This window comes from Leuciscus leuciscus, assembly GCF_965113295.1.
Source record: "Leuciscus leuciscus genome assembly, chromosome: 17".
NCBI lineage: Eukaryota > Metazoa > Chordata > Actinopteri > Cypriniformes > Leuciscidae > Leuciscus > Leuciscus leuciscus.
In genome coordinates this window covers 11,010,568-11,032,501 of record NC_138741.1, presented here as the reverse complement: position 1 = coordinate 11,032,501, position 21,934 = coordinate 11,010,568, and the positions used below count along the sequence as shown (strand labels likewise).

At 38.0% G+C, this 21,934-nt stretch overlaps 1 protein-coding gene and 1 long non-coding RNA gene across 2 annotated transcripts in view; both read left to right on the top strand.

Annotated features, from left to right (window-relative positions):
- Positions 1 to 21,934, top strand: part of asap2a (ArfGAP with SH3 domain, ankyrin repeat and PH domain 2a) — a 59,678-nt gene that overhangs the window by 29,657 nt on the left and 8,087 nt on the right. The window contains exons 3-20 of the mRNA XM_082143216.1: positions 3,175 to 3,320; positions 3,760 to 3,834; positions 8,456 to 8,505; positions 11,099 to 11,228; positions 11,329 to 11,414; positions 12,081 to 12,156; positions 12,275 to 12,361; positions 13,896 to 13,999; positions 14,186 to 14,255; positions 16,432 to 16,519; positions 17,810 to 17,858; positions 17,989 to 18,155; positions 19,350 to 19,483; positions 19,930 to 20,024; positions 20,117 to 20,306; positions 20,895 to 20,980; positions 21,232 to 21,347; positions 21,836 to 21,903. Of these exons, the coding sequence (XP_081999342.1) occupies positions 3,175 to 3,320; positions 3,760 to 3,834; positions 8,456 to 8,505; positions 11,099 to 11,228; positions 11,329 to 11,414; positions 12,081 to 12,156; positions 12,275 to 12,361; positions 13,896 to 13,999; positions 14,186 to 14,255; positions 16,432 to 16,519; positions 17,810 to 17,858; positions 17,989 to 18,155; positions 19,350 to 19,483; positions 19,930 to 20,024; positions 20,117 to 20,306; positions 20,895 to 20,980; positions 21,232 to 21,347; positions 21,836 to 21,903 (1,817 nt within the window). The remainder of the gene's footprint in view (positions 1 to 3,174; positions 3,321 to 3,759; positions 3,835 to 8,455; positions 8,506 to 11,098; positions 11,229 to 11,328; positions 11,415 to 12,080; positions 12,157 to 12,274; positions 12,362 to 13,895; positions 14,000 to 14,185; positions 14,256 to 16,431; positions 16,520 to 17,809; positions 17,859 to 17,988; positions 18,156 to 19,349; positions 19,484 to 19,929; positions 20,025 to 20,116; positions 20,307 to 20,894; positions 20,981 to 21,231; positions 21,348 to 21,835; positions 21,904 to 21,934) is intronic.
- Positions 14,269 to 14,757, top strand: LOC309479321. The gene is made up of 2 exons (XR_014199192.1): positions 14,269 to 14,412; positions 14,452 to 14,757. It is a non-coding gene; the product is annotated as an uncharacterized lncRNA (long non-coding RNA).

Below are 21,934 nucleotides of genomic sequence, written 5' to 3'. Positions count from 1 at the left end.
CTTTTAGATAAACTCTAGGAGTAGATTGTGACTTGTGATGGGGGATTTTTCTAAGCCTTTAAACCAGGTGCAATATACACAGGTGTTTAAATGACTCAAGCATTACTCGCATGAACCAACCCCCTTCCCCTCACAGGCTCAATCGTGTCTGTGGTTACAGGGCTGACTGTCTGAAACCACATGATAAACTCAGTGAGTACCAGAAACCACCAGAAAAGTCAATCATATGCAGCAATATTTGTGTAATGCTGTTTCAGAAATTGAACACCCAAGTCATTGCCCTAACTGGTATATCTTTGTGTGACTGACTGATTATGAAGGTGACCCTGAAAATGGCTAATGTAGCAGTCATTCTGTTCCCCCAAAAGCTCATTCAGACAGCCACAGCACGGAAAGCTGCCTGCTAGGTTTGAGTTACCGTAAGGAAGGACACAGCTTGGATCCAAAGTTTTGTCATTGCAGACGAGCGGAAGATGTGCAGAGCTCATATGTCGCTTTAAAAACAAAAGTCAGATCCAAATGCACAGTCGGCCACTGCGGCAGAAAACAAGATGGGATGTTTGAAGTCCAAACACAGCCTGTGTTGAGGCTGTACACACACCGCCGGGCCTGGAGATTTATTGTCATAACATTAGCGGCGGCATCAGCCGTATGTGAAGAGCCCTACTGTGAATGTCAAACCGTGTGGTGATCACAAGGCCTGCTGTAATATTTAGATCCCCACATGCCTTTTTTTGTGAAAGACTTGAACCGGTTAAAGTATTCACTGGGTGTGTTGAAAGTTCAGAAAACATTCTTTGGTGAAAAAAATATTTGTACAATGCAATGGGACTGGCATTATCAATGGGAAATTGGGAAATTAAGTCCGGAAAGTCTGCGGGCCTGTAATGAGATGTGATGAGTCACTGATGCAGCTGGTGGTTTGAAGGAACATGTCTTTACTGCTCATAATCAGACACTCTCCCTCTGCTCTCCTTCCTCTCCGTTGTCACAGTGGGCTGGAGAAGGACAGAGAGGTGACTTTAATTTTTTAAGTTGCATGAGGGTCTCAGAATCTGTCATAACTCGATCAAAGGATAGCCTAATTAATATCTTATATTTACTAATAATGATATTTTATATTTTTGAACAGGCACTCAAATCCAGACCGATTTAGAATGGCCTTAGCCTGTTGTTCCTAAAGATTGTACACTACCAAGTAGTGGATCGGAAGGAAACTTCTCCATTAACTTAATGTCTGTAGACAACATGGCATATAAGCGAAGGAAAAACACTTTTACAGTAATCCAATGATATTCCTTCTGGTAACTGAGGGTTATTTGCTAGAATAATGTGTTTGTACTTCAGGTTTGAAATCCCTTTTAGGGAAAGTAAAGAAGTGAAAACCCATTTTGTCTGTTCTACACTAAGGGATAGTTCACCCAAAAATGAAAATTAGCCCATGATTTACTCACCCTCAAATCATGAAACTGAAGAAATGGAACAACAATGTTCTGCTAGTGATCACAACACCAATAGATGCCGGCTTTGAAGAGCAATTGTGTGAGGGGCAGATACTGGACGAAGATGAAACATTCTGGTGCGCAGGTGTCAAGCACCTTTGTTCGCACATGATTGCATGCTATCAAATGCATACTTTAAAAGACTACACATTCTCTAAGTGTTCACGACTAAACTAAAGTATATTTTGGGCTTAAGACATTGGTGTCTATGTTGAACGTCTCAGATAATTTTAGTGTCAGGATGTTGGTTTAGAAGACATCTGACTATTTTTCCGGTATACAGTGAGGCAACTAGTTTTTGGAAAACAGCTTTTATTTAAATGTTCAGTTCCTGACTACTACATTAGATATCAAGCTAATAGGAATCTGGACTCCCTGCGTTTGAACTGGAGTTAGCAGTTTTTACTAATGCATATACTGCACATTTGTGGTCTCGCTTGTATTTATCAAGTGTTTATTTATTGAAGCAGGTGTAGCCGTTCATCAAACTGAATAGGCAATAGACATGCAGCATAAACAGATGTCTTATCCCTGCTTTCCCAGTCAGGTATAAGAAACTGTGGTTTCAATATTGAATGGAATCTCCTCAGCATATGACCTTCAGATATCCATTATCCTTATTAGCCTGTATCTAATTACCATGCCTGTTATTGTGACCTGGGCAGTGCTCCAAGTCTACTCAAGCACATGAGCGCTAAGATCTGCTAGAGTGCATCTCCAGGTCTTCCTTTTGTTTTTGTGATGTGATGTCGCCACATGGCCCCAGTTCTGGACTAGCTTTAGGGTGATAGCGTACCACCGCCTCACTTCCTGTCCCATTGTGTCCTTCCTATCGAGATACAATAGGTCACCTAAAGAGAAAGCTCTCAAGCTAACTATCGCAGACTGCACTAAAACAAATGAGTTATGAATAAATTATTCATAAGAAGGCATTGACTATGTAATACTACTATATGGCTATTCTTGGCGACAGTCTCAAAGGAAATTGCGCTGGATAACTTTAACTAGTTGTGGTGGGAAGATGTTCACCCACGAGGGAGTCTCGAAAAAAGCTCCAGGTGTTGATTACAAACACTTTGGCACGCTGACTAGCATCCCGACATTTTACGTCATGTCTGTACTTGTAAATTACACATTTTCCCTGCAGACAAACTATGGGGAGTTTGTAACATCACTGCATGAGTGAATTACATGCTTGCTTGTTTTTATCTTTCATGCTTTGCCCCTGGAGAGGATGACAACTGGGAGAATTTAGAGGAAGTTCTGGGTTTTTGTATTTGTTTAAGTTTCCATCAGGCTCTATCAGGGTCTTTTTGTCTTGCACTACAATAACAATGAACAGAGTGTGGAAAAGACTCCTTAAAACAATAAATAGACTATATTGTGTGTCGGTGGTTGGACAAAGTAGATGTGAATAGGTGGACTGTAACTGATAATGCTGGAATACAAGATGCCGCAATCTGGTGGAAAGAAAGCAACAGTAGGAAAGAACAATATGAGGGGAAGGAAAGCACGATACCGTGATATAAACTTGTTCTTTTTCATTATTCCATTATTCCAAGTCTACATAGAATTTAGTGGCTGTTTTTAATTGAATGAAATTAGCCACAGTTTAAAATGCTTATGGATTATTTAAGTTTTGATGTAGACAATATTGACTTTCTGTTTGTAGCTCATGTGGAGAACGAGGAGCAGTACACTCAAGCTCTGGAGAAGTTTGGAGAGAATTGTGTGTACAGAGATGATCCTGACCTGGGATCAGCATTCCTGAAGTTCTCAGTCTTCACCAAGGAACTCACGGCCCTATTCAAGAACCTGGTGAGGACACTTATTTTGCGTTTATGTGGTTTTTATGTAGAGCAAATGGGTTTCAAACATCTTACCTTTCAGCTGTTAATGTGCTTGGACCTCTGGGCCCAAAATCTGATCTTGAGTCATTGGTCTACAGGGTGGATCAACTTTCATGAAGGTGTTTTAGCAATTACTGGTATTTTAACCTCAAATAAGTTGAGCTTAACATTTCAGTCATTCTGTAATTCATGATTTGGAATATTTTCTTGTTATATTTTGCAAACCAAATGAATAATTCCTCTAACGTTGTGTTTGTATGAATACTACTCAAACCCTCTAATTTTTCTCCCGCTGCAATTGACTGTTTTGTTTCCTTGGGTCTTTATCTCTGATTGCCGTAATAAGAAAGACAATTACACAGCTGGGAAGACAGACATTTGTCTAACGCTGTGATTTCGCTCTCTAGTTTCAGAACATGAATAACATCATTACCTTCCCATTGGACAGTCTGCTGAAGGGAGATCTGAAAGGGGTTAAAGGGGTAAGTTCATTACTTTAGGTCTATAAATGCTTTTTCTATGCTTTTTGGCAGTTTATCAGTAGCATATTGATCAGTGCTTGTCTCAAGGTGTTTTAAGCACATGCTAGTCAGCCAATACATAGTGGATGGATAATATTCCTTGGCATGCAGATATTGAGTTTCATGCATAATCGCTTTACTTTTTGCAAGAATGTACACCATAATTCCCTTAGTTTACTTTTTGTGCATTTTATTGATGTTACGTTTTGTCAGAAATTGACAACTCCGTCATTGGAAATCTGTGTTGTTCTTTTTTGGACATTTTATTAGCAATGCAACTTTTAAACATAATGTTCTCCAATGCTGTTGGTTGGATATGTTTGGCGGAAAGTCTAATACCAGTCTTAGACCCCTGTATGTCTGTTTATGCTCACATGAACACACTTGAGCGAAAGACAGCTGGTAACAGCTCTATACTGAACTGATTCTCAGAATGTTCTTTTAGGCCGCCTCAGTTTATTAATGTCCGCTGTGATCTCCTGACCTTCTCTGCACCACGTGACACTGTCTTGTTAGCTCTAGGGGGGAATCTGATGTGATTTACTCCTAATGAGGCGCTTCACTCAGCTCCCTGTCTCGTTTCCCTGGAGACCTCTCTCTCTCTCTCTCTCTCTCTCTCTCTCTCTCTCTCTCTCTCTCTCTCTCTCTCTCTCTCTCTCTCTCTCTCTCTCTGTGATGGGGTTGAAAAGACATTCTGCTTGGGTGATGTGATTTCGTAAGTGTATGTGCAGTTAGTACTATGTGTAATGTGTAGTTAAAATGAAAGGACAGGTAATGGTTAACTGAATCAGTGAGACCCCTATAGACTTTAATTGGGCGTTAATAGTGACTTATTGTAATGTGTTACACGGTGACCTAAGCGTTTCTCTCCATCTGCGGTAGCATTCACAATATCACTGCCTCTCAGCACTATTTCTCATACTGAAGGCCTGTTCACGCCAAGACGAAATGTTTTGATTTTAAAATTTGCTGTGATAAACATTTTAATTTGAATGTGTCTGTGCAAACTGATACCGACTGTACGTATGCCGTCAATGCAACAGATATATTTTACGAAGAGATGTTTTTATCTGTTTTCCATCACACTGTGAAAATCTGGTCAACTAATAACATTCACGCTGTTGTTCACATGTCCTGAGCTGTTGCTGTTACTTAAAAGTACGACTTGGTGGAACTCACGAAAAGAGTATTTTGTTAAATGACAATGAATAGTGGAGGGAGAATCTGCCGCTCTTTCGTCACTGTACTCTTGTACTGTATCTGATGTTGTTTGATAAACACCATAGCGAATACATAAATCTGAATGCTGTTCGAAAACACGTAAATACCGTTTGACTTCCTTTCTGTGAGAAACAGATGTCAGAAAAGCATAGTTGTGCAGCTCTTTGTGTTCCAGGGTAACCTGGGTATTTCTGCTTTTCTTATAAGCGCCACCTACTGTCAGAGACCAAATTAGCATTTTCAATCAGCCCTTTTGCAGTTTTTTCGTATTGGTTTGAGCAGACAAATCGCATTAGAAAACCATACTGTATTTTCTTGCAGGCCTTTAAGGTTTAAGAGTTTGTTAATAGAAATGTTTTATTAAAATTTTTATTATTTTTTACCATTTGTATTATATTTTTTTATATAAGAAACTATAAAGTCACAATAACAAGAAATGGTCAAAAATAAATGTGAGATTTAAAGTTGCAGTTACCTTTATATTTTTCTACTCTGGCGAACTGACTGGATTAAAATGATTGGTTAAAATAAGCAAGTAGTTTGGCTTCAACCCATGCAGAAGCATCAGATTTTCATATAAATCCACCTCAGATGAAGATGTAATTCCTGCTTTGTGTCAGTTTCTTGTTGAGTGATTGGGAAAATACCGGCGGCTGCCTCGATTAACTTGCAGGTATGGAATGCTAATGGTCTCAGAAGGGTTTGCATCAGCATTGTGCTTGATTCTGAGCGCAGTAGGGGACTGCCGCTAATGGGTGGAGATTACAGGCCTTGTCTTGGGCCATCATTCCAGTCATTAACCTGAACTTGTGCCTCATTAACCCGTCAACAAATGGATCTTTGAAAAGAAGTGTCTTTGGTGTCATTACAAGGTCATCTGTTTTGTTACCCGTCTTTGGATCCACAGTCTGTTAAATATTTGTAAATCAAAAATTAATGCTGTACAAAGTGTTCACTGGATACACTGGATGATGTTAATGAATTCAACCTTGATGTAAATGTTACGGTTTGTAATATGTCAGAAAGCTTGACCCCAACGTTCCCTTGTTCATGACCTTGAGTTGCATGTTTTCAGAATTGCAATCCTCATAAAACAGACGCACAGATAAGCTGACATCGTGCCAAAACCCCTCAACTTGATGATGCTGCTGTCTTTTCCGCATCTATTGTCTTACAGTGTGTGTTTGTGAATGACACATCCTCTGTTCAGTCAGTCCAGTGACTTTGCTGGAGTAGACGGTTTTGTGGGCCTCAGAGGGGAGTGATGTCAGCGTTGAAGCCCGCTGAGCTGTGAATCCCACCCACTCAAGCTTTTTAAGACCCCTCTGGCTGATAGATGATGTAGTCTCAAAGTCCAGGTGATGGCATTGTGACTCAGCTTGTTAGAGACATGTACCCTGGTGCTGTGTGGTGAGGAATGATGATTTATAGTTCAGCTCAAAACGGTGTTTAATGTCACTGGCATTCAGAAATGTGCATCTCTCTTTCTCTCTCTCTCTCTCTCTGTGCCTTTTCTATGTTCATGATTGAATTGGCTGAATAGCTGAAAGGTCATTCTCTGAATCCTGAAGCAGCCCTTTTGGTGATTGAGATCTTTCCTGTAATGAGCCATGAAGGTCTAATTCACACCTCAAGAATGGTCTTAAAAACAGCAGCAGACTAGACCTGCATCTAACCACCATTTTAGTATTCGATTAATCTGTCGATTAATTTATTTTATTAATCAGTTATTTCACATCTTACACCATTCTCCTCCTTCAAACAATGTGTCTAATATAGAAGTCTATATAATATTTGATGTAATTGGGTGCAAAAGTTGATACAAATATAGTGCTCTTCCAGAACAATGGCAGGGTCACAATGGGATGCTGGTGGAGGAAAACATTTTCTGTCTTGCTCCTCCAAAATACCCCAAAGTGTCTCAAAAATTTTAGGCCATGTGAAACATTCAACTTCACTTTCATGTTCATCAAACCATTCTGTCACAAGTCTTGCTGTGTGAATTGGTGCATTATCATGCTGATACACGGCACCACCTTTAGTGTACAATGTTTGAACCATTAGGTGCACATGGTCTGCCAGAATGGTTCTGTAGACCCTGGCAGTGACGCATCCATCAAGCACAGTAGGGGATGCCATGATATTGTAGCCCAGCAAATGAGCGAAATGAGCCAGCGAAATGCACATCAATTTGTCCTCTGTTGAACTCTCCCATTATGTTGTGTGGATTGCAATATTTTATATACATCTGTGCAATTGTTCATCTCTTACTAATGGAATGTGAAATTGGTGAAGATCGGCCACCAGGCCGCGCATATATAGGCATGAAACCTCCAACACTATATTTGCCAGAGTTTCAGTTTCATTGTTCAACCCCTGTATAGACATATCATTTTTGAATGGGCATGACACTTCCTGTCTCTTCTAATTCATATTACAATGATTCAAGTTTGGATGTGTGTTCTTGAACTCATTTTTCTTGTCAAACTCCTCTGACTGAGACATTTTGTTGGCACAGATGAGACTGTTTTCTGCTAAACTTAAGCTGCGTGTAACATCTGTTATGGAAGCGCATTAGCGGAGTGCATAGGACTCTTAGGAAGTTCCTCTGCAAACACAGCCTTCTGTTATTAGTGTAAACCCTCGGTAGAGCTGCTGCAGAACGCTCTGTTTGTCCAAGCAGAGAATTTCCCTAAAGCTTTCAGATGATGTCATTACAAAAAGCAGCAACTGGCATTATATCAGGTACTTTCTTTATGAGCATGACATCATGCGTGATGATGCACGCAGTTTGGCAAATGAGTGGTGATTTTATGCCACTATTCTGCTAATCTAAGCCTCAAACGACATTGCCATTTTTGTGCAAAACACAAGCTCCAATCTGATTGGCTGGCTGATGCATCCAGTCTAAACAATCTTGATAATTTGTGTTAATGTTCCTCAATGCATTCAACACAACCAATGAGCTAACATTGAATTGTATGGCAATGCTGAAGGCATTTCATGATGTTCAGAGGAAAAAACATTGCATAAAATTCTACAACCTGGACCAGACATTATGCTGATAGTAAAACGTCTAGCTCTGTGAGACAACGCTGTTGCTCAGGCCTGTTTTTCTTTAGTTATTTGGGTTACACTGCGGAAGTCAAAATGAAAGTTGAGTCATACGTTTGTCTAATGAAAATCTCTCTCTCTCTCTCTCTCTCTCTCTCTCTCTCTCTCTCTCTCTCTCTCTCTCTCTCTCTCTCTCTCTCTCTCTCTCTCTCTCTCTCTCCTCTCTCTCTCCTCTCTCTCTCTCTCTCTCTCTCTCTCTCTCTCTCTCTCTCTCTCTCTCTCTCTCTCTCTCTCTCTCTCTCCGCAGGATCTCAAGAAGCCCTTTGACAAAGCCTGGAAAGACTATGAGACTAAAGTGTAAGACATTTTCAAATAATCTAAAACTATTGATTCATGCGTGTTTGCTTATGTTTATATCTTAGTCTGAAAATTAATCAAATTGAAAGGAAGCATCAGTTTTACAGTGTCAAAATGAGGGATCAGTGCCGCCCAGCACTCTGGATAATGAGCTGTCATTGTGACCACCTCACTTCCTGTACTCCTATCCTATGCTATCACACTGATTGTTCTGCATGCCACAATGTATGACATTTATAGAGCACTTCTTATATATTTCCCAAGCTGCAAGGGACATTCTTTACTGAAAGGGTAATATATTTTCTTATAACACATCATTTGATTAATTGATTTACCTTTAAAGGCAGGTGCTTTTTATGGTCCTGTCTTTATAAATATCATTGCTGTTTTCCATCATCGGCAGTTTGGCTCAGTCAAATACATGTTTCACTTGCCCATCACTGGATATAATCTCCGGTGTCTGATTGTGACCGATACCTTCATGTTTCCAGACAGAAAGAAACAAAACCAGCCTCTAATGTGACACTTGCCCTAACTCCATTAAACTGGTTTTCATCGTCACCACCACTACAGTTTGAGTTCTCTTCAATCTCTGTGTCTGTGCAAAGCTTTCGGCTTTCTCGCAAATTGCAGTTTGCGTGGCAAGCTTCATTAGTGCAAATGTCCTGCTGATGAGAATGCTAGAGATATCGCTGTGTTTGTGTAATAGTCAGAGAATATGAAAAAAATAATAATGTGGTGCCTCGAGAGAGCAGGTGAACAGCAGGAAACATCAAATCACGATTCATATTTACTTCGTTTGCGTGTGTTTCTTTCTCCCAAAGATGAAAGCAACACTCCACCATTTTATGTTAATTTATTTTTGACTGGTTTGATATTGAACATGATTTGTTTTCAGTAAAAATGGTGGACTGTTCTTTACAGTCACCCGTGGAAGTGATGTGCTGGCATGAGGGAGTCTGTTCAGAGACTCATTTCTTCCATCTGTCAGATGTACAGATGCAATACCTCATTGTAAGTAATCATTGTCGGGGAAGCTACTTTGAAAAACATTAGCTTAAAAAATATTAAATAGGCTTTCATATTTACGTTTTTTATTGTTACCTGGCTTTTGCAATGAAATTAGCCACAAAAAAATGTTTGACTACAAAAAAAAAAAAAGAAGAAGAAAAGAAAACCTTGCAATGGACTTGTGGAAACATTGAGTAGTGCAAATTAGTCAGCGAGTTTCTGAAACGGTTCATTGAATTAAACTTTTCTTTGGAACCATTAAGAAAGTGTTAGAACAGGTTCACTAAAGTGAATCAGACTTGACATTGCTATTTGAAAGACACAGTTTTTACGTAATACTGCAAGCAAAAAAAAATTCACAGGTTTCTGGAAAAGCTACATTATTTTAAACAGCTGATCTTCTGTCAAAGGAATAATTTGTCAAAAAAAAAAAATTCTCATTATTTACTTACCCTCATGTTCTAACAAAGCTGTATGACTTTCTTTCTTCTGTGAAACACACAAGATATTTTGAAGAACATTGGGAACCAAACAACATTGAACCCCATTGATTTTCATTGCACGAAACAAAAACCAAACAAAACTGATTTTTTTTTTTTTTAAATAACACATTTTGTGTTCTGCAGAGGATAAGATGTGCATAGAGTTTTGGAATGACATGAGGGTGAGTCATTTTTTTTCGTTTGGCTGAACAATCCCTTCAACCACTAAGGGGCCATTTACACGACACCATTTTCAACTAAATACAGAAAACGTATGCGTTTTGGCTGTTCATTTACAGGACAACAGCGTTTTGGGAATAATACCATTATCGTCTCAAAAAACCCCCTCCAATTTACGAAAACGGTGACATCATGTGCATGCATTTCCAATGTTTCTTTACAAAGTGACATCTCCAACTACTGGCCTGGCATGCATAATACAGCGTTTTTAGTCGTTTTCGCGGATCCGTGTGAATGGGGATCATTTTTACAATGTTATCGTCTGTACACAAAAAAACGCTAAGGAAAAACTTTTCCATGTTTAGTACATCAGTCGTGTAAACATCCTAAAATGTATTTTTATTTTTGGGTGAAAAAAAAGAGAGAGCCTTTTAGGTTAATAGTCTGGCTTCTCCTCATCACTAAAATACAGAAATCAAAATTGTTGTCAGAGGCAGCTTCTCATGCCAACACATCACTTCATTCAGCGCTTGATGCATTTTATCGCAATCCTTTTTTGCCTTTACCTTTTCTAGTTTCACTGACTAGAAATGTTTTGTACTGGAAATGGCTTCTAGTGTTCAGCCATCTCCTGATCACATCTCCATGCTAGGCTTCAAACTCTGAAAGCAGAGGTTCCAGAAATGGCCAGCCTGCTTCATGATCGGCCGCTGGAGCTGAGAGCGTATAAAGGCCTAAACCAAACGCATGAGGCTCTCTCTGGAATCCTTCCCAACAGAGGAAATGCTGCATCCGTAACGTGGGGTACAATATGCCGCTGGAGCATATGGAAAAGAATGCCCTGCTGCATGAGTGTTTCCTGTGCGTGTGTTTGTATTTGTGTGTCTGAATTTTTAAGTTCGTCTGTGTGTTTCGCGCAGTTCTAAAATAGAGAAGGAGAAAAAAGAGCACGCCCGACAGCACGGAATGATCCGGACTGAGATCAGTGGAGCGGAGATAGCCGAGGAGATGGAAAAGGAGCGCCGTTTCTTTCAGCTTCAGATGTGCGAGGTAAGAAGAGACTAATTTCATTGGAGAATCCTATTATGGTGCCGTAATAGGCACTTCCTGTGCAGTGTGTGCTTCAGTCTCCTCCATTGGTTTGTTACAGTACCTCCTCAAAGTCAACGAAATCAAGATCAAGAAAGGTGTCGACCTGCTCCAGAATCTCATCAAATACTTTCATGCACAGTGCAAGTAAGTCTGGCCACATGCCAACGTTTGTATTAAACAATGGCCATCATAAGGGCCGGTTCACACAGAACACTGCGCTACTTTTCTATTGTTTTTCTATGTGAACACGTGCAAGACGGACATATTTAACCCTTGCATTTGCATCTCGCGCGTGAGACAATCTAAAAATGCGGCCACAAATTAAGTTGTTCATCTTTTTATAAAAAGATTGCAGGAGACTCCCGGGAGGCGGGTATCTGGCGTTTCCAGAGCTTGCTGCTTTTTTTTTTACTGTTCCACTGACCTTCAAAAATGCATTCTGTGTGTACTGGCCCTAAAACAGCATTTTTGGTCATAAAATGGTGCAAAACGTAAAAAAATTATAATAACTATTTAGGTAGGCACTAGTTTATTATATTTTAAGGGGTGTTTAAAGCATTTAAAGGGATAGTTCAATCAGAAATGAAACTCATTTACCATTTATTCATCCACATGTTCTAAACCTCTATGACTTTCTTTGTTCCATGGAACACAAACAAAAATATTCTAAGGAAAGTGGGGTTTTTTTTTTTTTTTTTTACATTGTCAAACTCAATTGAGTCCAGTGTTGTTTTTATCAATTTGTTTAACTGAAATGGAGCCTGTGTTTAATTATTTAGAAAATAACTGGCATTTTGTCTTCTGTCATAGCTTCTTTCAGGATGGTCTCAAAGCAGTGGACAACCTCAAACCCTCAATAGAAAAACTCGCCACAGACTTGCACTCGGTGAGAGATTCACAGCTGAAGCATTGCCATATACCGGGCCCTAAAGTGGCTCACACCACTGATCTCAAGATCAGCTCTCATTTTTAACTTCTGTTTCCACTTCTGATTATGTCTTCAGATCAAACAGGTACAAGATGAAGAACGCAGGCAGCTAACCCAGTTACGGGACGTGCTAAAGACATCTCTGCAAGTGGAGCAGAAGGAGGTTAGTCCTTTCTCAAATCAAATCTCTCACAATTCACAGCAATAGAAAAACCACAACACGGTTCACAGTGCTCTGTGATGTGTTTGATGTGTATCGATTAAAATGTTTTACTTCAGCTCAGCTCTTCTCTCAGTAAACATTGCATTGAACTGGTGATCATCTTCCTGCCAATTTTCTCACCCTTAAGCTGTAGTCAGTCTCGAGACATTTAAGTGTTTTCTTGAGCAAGTAGCTTTGGCATATATGATTACAGACATTAAGAGATTACACACATTTAATCTCAATGCAAATAATCAGAAGTTAACAATCCTCTTAACTCCACGTGAACAACTAAGAGTTTTATTTGCCATCTTATTATTACACTACTGGGTTACACCTGACAGCCCTGTTTATTATAAGAGTGCACAATATATCTGGGATCATAGTGTTTTCAACCTATATATTTTATTTATTGATGCCGTTTATTACTATAGGTTTGTACAATATATCTGTGATCATGTAGTTTCTGACAATTTATTTAATTTTATTATTTAATTTTATTTTATTATTATTTTTATTTTGATAATATTTTTGACAGCCTTGTTTACTAAAGGATTACACAATATATTTGTGATCATGTGGTTTTTGAATTTTTATTTATTTATTTTTCAGTTGGCAACATAGTCTTATTTGGATGACATCGACAATTTTTTCCCATTTCAAGCAGCATATTACTCTCAATTTTTTGGTTAGTCCCCCCTCCCAAAAAAAAAAAAATCATCAAAGATATTTTAAATGAAATCTCAGAGATTGAGTGAACTAAGAGTGAGACTGGATGATCCGACCCTTTAAGTGTGAATTTAAGTGTTTGGGTTTTATTTTTTTTATTGATTATCAACCATAACATACAAATAACTGGCTATTTGGTATTACCCAAAGTTTGGAGTTTGATGCATTCCTACTGTATGTAGGAGTGTTGTTTTCAGTTTGGTGTGCAAAATGTATGAATAACCTGTCTAAAGAATGCTCTCTTCTCTTCTTTAATGCTACCGACCTTTGGCAACGAAGTCTAGGAGAGTAAGTGCCTACATGAACATATTTGCGCATTTGCCTTTTGTTTACAAAATGTAGAAGAAAAAATATTCAATGCAGATTAATTGATTAAATCTAAGGCTCTGAGTGTAGTTCATACAATGTTGCCACTGATGTCTTTTATCCAACCCTGACTGATATGGCACTATGTTTAAGCCGAGCTTTTTACAGCACACACCGTCAGAATACAGCGCATTTTCTTTCGCTCAACTCAAAACATTAGTACTAAAATGGAAGCGTTCTCATTACTGGCTCAGAGCCTTGTGTTCCAAAACAGTGCGTTTCCAAATGAGCTCAGCTCCCTGGAGAGGCTTGAAGCCCACTGCTCCCATTTCCTCACTGGAGTGACAACACTGCCGTAAAAAAAGCATAGCTTTTCGCTTCCTCTGACTGCTAACATGCCAGTGGTTCACTGATGCTGTGTGTACAGAGAATACACTTACATATCTGCATCTCCTCACAGGACTCGCAGGTTAGACAGAGCGCCACCTACAGTCTACACCAGCCTCAGGGCAACAAAGAACACGGGACGGAGCGCAGCGGGAACCTTTACAAGAAGAGTGATGGGTAATCATATTTTGACATCACATAACAGAGTGTGCATTAAAATGCCATATAGTGAGTTAATGCACACTCATTACAGCGACTAAAGTCCATCTTGCATAATTGATCATGTATTTAGAGCAGTGGAGGTGTGTTTAAATCTTTGTTGTATGTTGATGTGACTTTTCTGTTTCCTGCCTCCTTCCTCAGGTTGCGGAAAGTGTGGCAGAAGAGAAAGTGCACAGTGAAGAACGGTTATTTGACCATCTCGCACGGGACGGTACGTAACCAGTGTAACCGTATCTGATTGGTTTCCATGCTCATATGCTTGTACATTCACTAAATAACATCTCGGTAGTTGAAATGCCAAGTCGCGCAGTGACAATTTTAATAGGGATGGGACAAAGAATCTTAACATTGATTCTGCTGATACTGATGTAATGAGAGAATTATTGTTAGGTTTTTTTCCACGTGAGAATAAATGTATACTTCAAAGCTTTTGAAGTGAAAAATTAACCGTTAGTAATAAATAAATAATAAAAATGATTTAACTATATAGCCATTTCTTCCTTTTTTGTTGAATAGTTTTATTATTATTATTCATATGGTTAAATAAATATAAACTTATTTAATGTTAAACATGATGGTTTACAAATATAATATTGAAGGGATATAATTAACCATTTATTAGAGGTATTGGTATCGATTTCTGCTATATTAGTCTTGACAGTAGTTGAAATCATTTTGAAAAGGAAATAAGTGGATTTGGCCATTCCTTAAATCAGTGGTTCTCAACTCCAGTCCTCGGGACCCGCTGCTCTGCACATTTTGTATGTCTCTCTTATCTGACACACTCAAATCAGTTCATGGAGTCTCTCCTGATGAGCTGATGATCTGGTTCAGGTGTGTTAAATAAGGGAGACATACAAAATGTGCAGAGCAGCGGGTCCCGAGGACTGGAGTTGAGAACCACTGCCTTAAATAATAAAAGAAATACATTCTTCTTTATTTTTTTTATAATTATTATGAGTACAGTTTTATGCTTATTTTAATGGAGACTAAAGGGAATATTTGTGCTTTTAAACATTTATTTGTCACACTGTATGAGCATTTATCAACTAAAAAGATCATTTAAATAATAATTAATAATAATAATTGATTAATTAATTAAAAGAGCAGCCACTTTATCTTTGATAAATCAGGGCAGTTTCCTCATTACTGCAGTGCTAAGTGCTAACTCAGTAGGCTTTTAGCCACTTGGTGAACATCATTAGTCATTCTAGTGTATTTTCTAGAGCCATTTCCTTTGGCCTCAGTGCTGTTCAGATTTGAAGACCAAGACAACTGGCGAGAGGATTACAGGAAGTGTAGTTTAAAAGAGGAATTAAACAATTTTTGTTCTACACCTTTTACTGGAGCTTTTAAATCTGTGGTCTTATTGCGAAACATCAGCATGTTCTTGCTGTGGCTGATCATTTAAAGGGTTAGTTCTCCCAAAAATGAAAATTCTGTCATCAATCATTCACTCTCATGTCGTTCCAAACCTGTAAGACTTTCGGGTTTGGAACGGCATATAAACAATCATCAGCTCACACATCAGTTGTGGTAAATGGAAGCTCAATGATGTTTGTTTGACGTGCAAGAACCAATGAAGGTTCATTTTCGTGTTCTTTTGTATTCTGAAGATGAACGGAAGTCTTATGGGTTTAGAACGACATGAGGGTGAGTGATTGATGATAGAAATAACATTTTTGGGTGAACTATCACTTTAAAGTAGGGCAGCAATTAACAGCTGCGTTATAACAATTTTGTCCAATTTATGTACGAAAAAAGCCAAATACACGTACATTTATGAAGGGATTTATAAAGGTGAATGTGAAATATAGGTAGTCTGAGAGTGAATCTCTTTAAAACTAAAAGAAATATACAAAATATACAAAATATTGCACTACGAAAATTAATGTTTTAATTAATAAAATTAATTGTTTAAGGACCATTAGGTTTTTTTTGTGTGCGAGTTGGAATGTTCTTTTCGAGTAATAATTCTTGTTAGATTCTCATTACTTTAAGATACTGTAAAAAAGATACTGTAGTGCAATGTAAAAATAAAAATGTAATCAGTATAAATTAAATCCAGTACAACAAATCCAACCATTATGTATAAATATTTCACAGTTAATAATAAATCATAATTTGTTGCATTATAGTAATGAGAAATTTTTTGTATCACACCATGTCTACACCGGACACTACAGTTGTCGCTTCATGCTGCAATAGCTTGAGACTCTCTACACATTTTTTATGGGATTCATCCCTGAGTAAAACACTAAAGCATGGTATTAGGATAGTGTAATGGGTTGAATGTTATCTGTAACTGAAATGTTCTCTCTCTCTCTCTCTCTCTCTCTCTCTCTCTCTCTCTCTCTCTCCTCTTCTCTCTGGTTTCTCTGTCTCAGGCTAACAGACCTCCTGCCAAACTCAATCTTCTCACCTGTCAGGTGAAGCACAACCCAGAGGAGAAGAAAAGTTTCGACCTCATCTCCCGTACGGTTACACCCGTCACAATTACTTCACACACATGTTTATAAATCCGATTTGGGAGATCTGTAAACCGTAGTTAAAACCTGGCTGCTAAAGACCTAGCTGAGAATGTTGAACTGTGTTGTTGTTGTTATCTATGAGGAAATATTGGCTGAGGAAACAGTGACCCTGGCTGAGGGACTTTCTCCCATGTTCCTGTGCTTCCTTTAACATCTCATCTAACCACAGGAAACTAATGTCAGAGAGAAAAACAAGTTCAGTTTTATGTGTCGCTCCATGAGTGGGAGAGTTTGAGCTTATCTTGCCTGCCCCATCCCCTTATGTGTTTTTTTCCAGTTTTCCTCATTCCAAATAGATTCTCACAGTGACACTCTTGTGAGGGGAAATGCAAGCGTTTCTTCCTCAGTAGAATTGAATTGAATACGTTTATCGTCATTGTATAGTTATACAACAAAATTTAGTCTCTCATTCGAAAAGTGCACACACACACCCATACCAAAAATATAAACTAGTGTAAACAAATGGTACAGAAGGTTCTTCAGATAGTGTATTCCAAACAGCAGAGCCTCTGAAATAACCCTATTAAATTAAATCTGTAACAGACCTTAATTCATTAGATTTTTAAAATTTTATAAACTATTAAAAAACGTTTTTAACTGAATTAAAGCTGAATAAAATATAAGATAAATTATAAATATTAGATAAAAAACTTAAACAACTAACTGAAATAAAATTTTAAGTTTAAGCAATATAATGACAAACTAGAATCTGAAATAAAGATAAATCGAAGCTAAATAAAAATTTTTAAAAAAAACAAACTAAACTTTAAAATGACTAAAACATAAACTAAAATTGCAATCAAATCTGAAAATATAAAAATAAAAGCTAATTCAGAATATTAATAAACACTACTAATAAATAATAAATGAATACTATAATGGTATATAAACAATACTAAAATTTATGGAAATTTCATAGGACATAAAGTATGAATGTTATACAAGCCAGTTAAGTTGGATCAAACTTGCCAGGACAACGTACAAGGTTTACTACAACCTAATGACAGTGCTGTCTATTTGTAGTGTTTCATGTAAGATATCACAACTGTTTGTGTCAAAAAAATATAATAACATTTGGACCCTGTTGTAATTTTGGTACAAATCAGTGTGAAAAGTGATTGTTGCTGAGAGTTGTACTCAAAATATAGGGCAGATCTTTTAGTCACTTTGTTTTCTCCAAGATCTATTTGTCCTTTGATCTAACACAGTCTTTCTCTTTTTCTTTCACTCTTAGATGACAGAACGTATCATTTCCAGGCAGAGGATGAGCCAGAGTGTCAAATGTAAGTGTGTTTGTGTGTGCTGTGCGTCCTTGTCATGTCCTGAAACCTGTCATATGACATTCTCTAGAGTAACTCAACAACAAAATACTGCAGCTTTTGCGTTAACTATGCACGTCTCTTCTCTTCTCAGATGGATCTCAGTTCTGCAGAACAGCAAGGAGGAGGCGCTCAACAACGCCTTTAAGGGAGACCAGCATGTGGGCGAGAACAACATTGTGCAGGAGCTGACCAAGGCCATCCTGGGTGAGGTCAAGCGGATGGCGGGGAACGACGTCTGCTGTGACTGTGGAGCTCCCGGTGAGTAACCTGGACATCGACAGGAAGGAGGAAGTGGAGAAAGAGGGAGGGGGGCTGTTTTGAATTGTCTCACAGGAAGAACAAAGCGGAAGTTGGTAGTAAAGGAACTCTGATAAAATGATTGAATTTGCATATGCTGCTCTGTTTGGACCTATCAGGAAAGAAAAGACCTGCGTAACAAAACAACCTGTCAGAAAAGAAGAAGAAAAAGAAACTGCCACAATAAGGCTGAACTTCATCTGTCTTTATTCTCACATTATTATTATAATTATTATTGTTGTTTAATAATGAATGCAGCAATAAAAATAAGTATACAATTTAATTAATTTATTACATATAATAATGTATTTCAATAATGCTAGTAATAACAACATTTATTTATCTATTTATTATATAATTTTATTGATTTATTAAATATAATGTAATTTTAAAATTATGATGATAAGAGCAGCATTTAATATTTATTAAAAATTACATTAATTAAAAATAACGAATACAACAATAACATAATTATTAATTTAATACATTTATTAAAGATAATAATCAAAAACAATAATGATAACAATACTTTTAATGTATTCATTATTATTATGTTTTAATAAGAATAATAAATGCAGCAAAAATAATACAAATATACTATATAATTAAATTGAATATGGTAATATGGTAAAATTTTAAATTCGAATTAATATAATAATAATAATAATAATAATTTACTATTATTATTATTATATAATGTAATTTTATTTGTTTATTTCCCAAAAGTACCTCATTATCTAAAATTAATTTGATCAATTTATAAAATATAATAATGTAATATAACAGTGATATCAACAACATTTGTTTATTATTCTAATTAATATTATAACGTTAATTTGTTATTATTATTATCATCATCATCATCATCATCATCATCATTATTATGGATTTTTTTTTTTTTTTTTACCTTTCCCAAAACACCTCTGGATATTTTGGGATCAAGAAATGTTGCAAGCTACAGTAGATTCAGATTCTAGAGTATGTGTGCTAACTGCTCGCTCCAGCAATTTGCATAATTGATCATAAAGCTCTATTTGACATTCATTGTGGGAAATGAGGATTAGCTGTTTCATCTTTTAAATTCCATTTCGACGTTACACATTCTTGATTGACAGCTTCTGTTAAAGCATTTTTTCCTCTCTCATTCTCCCTCAGGTCCCACGTGGCTCTCCACCAACCTGGGCATCCTGACTTGTATCGAATGTTCAGGGATCCACCGGGAGTTGGGTGTGCACTACTCCAGAATCCAGTCTCTAACACTGGATGTTCTCAGCACCTCCGAGCTCTTGGTTAGTGCTTGATCTTTGATTCCACAGATTCCCCAGCACTGCTGCTGTTAGCCTAATATTGGGTTTATTTATTTAGTTTATGCTGGATTCTTTAAATTCAGCCTTCATTCTTGAAATTTTTATAGGGTTTGCTTAAATCACTTGGGCTCTTTGGGAGTTATTCCACACGCATGATTTCAGCCCAAAGCTTTTTTGGCCAGCAATTTAGGATCATTAAAACAATTACACAAGACTGCAGAACTATTAGCCACAGTGAAAAAGCCTCGGGTCTCTGATTGAGTGCCAAGAGACATTGTTTGGCTGATTGGGATATTATGAATTAACAAAACAGATCAAATGGACCCTGAGTAAATGGTTTTGTTGGTACTTTAGAGTTGCTAAATGCAATTAGTTTTGTTTTGATTCTATGCGTGTGTTTGCATGCATCTGTGTGTTGTGGTGTTTAGCTGGCCAAGAACGTGGGGAATGCTGGATTTAATGAGATCATGGAAGCTTGTCTGACGGCAGAAGACGTGATCAAACCAAACCCAGCCAGTGACATGTAAGCCAAAGTTTCTCTTTGGGAATTTGTGATCACTGATGTTGTATTTTGTTGCAAATTCATTCTTGTTTAATTTCCTTTTAATGCCTCAGGCAGGCGAGGAAAGACTTCATCATGGCCAAGTACACAGAGAAGCGGTTTGCTCGTAAGAAGTGCCCTGACGCGTTGTCGAAACTGCACACGCTCTGTGATGCCGTGAAGGCCCGGGATATTTTCTCTCTCATTCAGGTGTACGCTGAGGGGGTCGACCTAATGGAGCCGATTCCTCTGGCCAATGGCCATGTGAGTCTGTTACTATCTTTCCTCGGATTTGATAAGAGTTATTCAGTTATTTCCTTTAAAACATTTACCATGGTAATCATATAATATAATTTTTATTTTGGTATTATTTTATATAATATAAAATTACTTCATTAATAAATAAATAAAAATAATTAATAAAAAAATGTACTTGTGTTTTGAATTTAAATGTGGTCCCTTACTCATTTATTATTAAATTACAGTATTTTATTTTATTTTATTTTTTTATGTGGATTTATCTAATACATTGCTTGTGTGAAAATCTGTGTGCTTTTGAGTATAATAAATATTTAAGTTTCACATGAATCATCATCATTATTCATTAAACATTTCAGTCGTATCCGACTCATGCGTGATGTCCATGAATTTTCATGAATGGTCTTTCCCCAACCCTGCCCATTATGTGACTTGGGTTTGTGTCAGACTCTGTGACGCATTCACACCTACTATTGGGGGAAACCGGAGAACCCAGAGGAAACATAACCCAGACACAGGGAGAATATGCGAAACTCCTTCACAAACCCAAGCTACTGTATAAATGTCATGTTGTTTGTTTGTTTGGTGTGGTAGGAACAAGGTGAGACCGCCCTTCATCTGGCCGTGAGACTGGTGGACAGAACCTCCCTTCACATCATAGACTTCCTCACCCAGAACAGGCAAGACTCAGACAGCCGAGCAGAGGCTGGAAAACACCTTTCCCGAGTTTATTTCCCTTCTTTGCTGACCAAGTGCTGACTGATGCTACCCAGCTAAATCTGAATGAACTGCTTTTTTGTCATTGATTTGACCAAAGCTGTTTAAAAGTGCTGGTTTTGAATGTTAAAGAGGCAATTATAGCTGTGCCTGGAATGGAAATGTGAGATTTAATGTTTTCTAAACAGGCAAAATTGTGTGTTTCTCCCCTCAGTTTAAACTTGGATAAGCAAACGGCTAAAGGAAGTACAGCGCTGCATTACTGCTGCCTGACGGACAACAGCGAGTGTCTCAAACTTCTGCTGAGAGGAAAAGCCTCTATAGACATCGGTATGCAGCAAATCAAATCTCCTGTAGTCCCTGTTGAAACAGGAAGTTTGGGTGTGACATACTGACGGGATCCCTTTCATGATGTCTCTGAGGATTCCCAGGGTCCTTATTTTGACTGCTGGGAAAAGTTAGTGTAGTGATTTGTTATTCTGTTGTCCTGTCATTAACAATCTGTCCACCAAGAATGGGAAGAAAAGATAACAGGGAGTCATATGTGGCCTAGCGGTTCTGCGTGTGTGTGTGTATGTGGGTGGGTGAATCTGTGCCAGGGAATCTCCTCTCTCAGATCTCTGCCAGCGTCTTTTGTGAGCAAGCTGTCTGGATCGACTTGGCTTTGTCTTGTCTGTAAAGTCAAATTCAGCACAGGAAGCCAAGAGTACAGAATGTGTTGGGAACCTCATTCTTTCCGGCTTGGCGACTGTGGTACTTTCTGAAATGTATCAAACCAGTGTCTCCTCCTCTTGAAATGTGTTTCTGTGTATGTTTAGCTAACGAGGCTGGCGAGACCCCGCTTGACATCGCCAGGCGACTCAAACACCTGCAGTGTGAGGAACTGGTGAGCTGTCATGTTGTACATACAAAGTTCT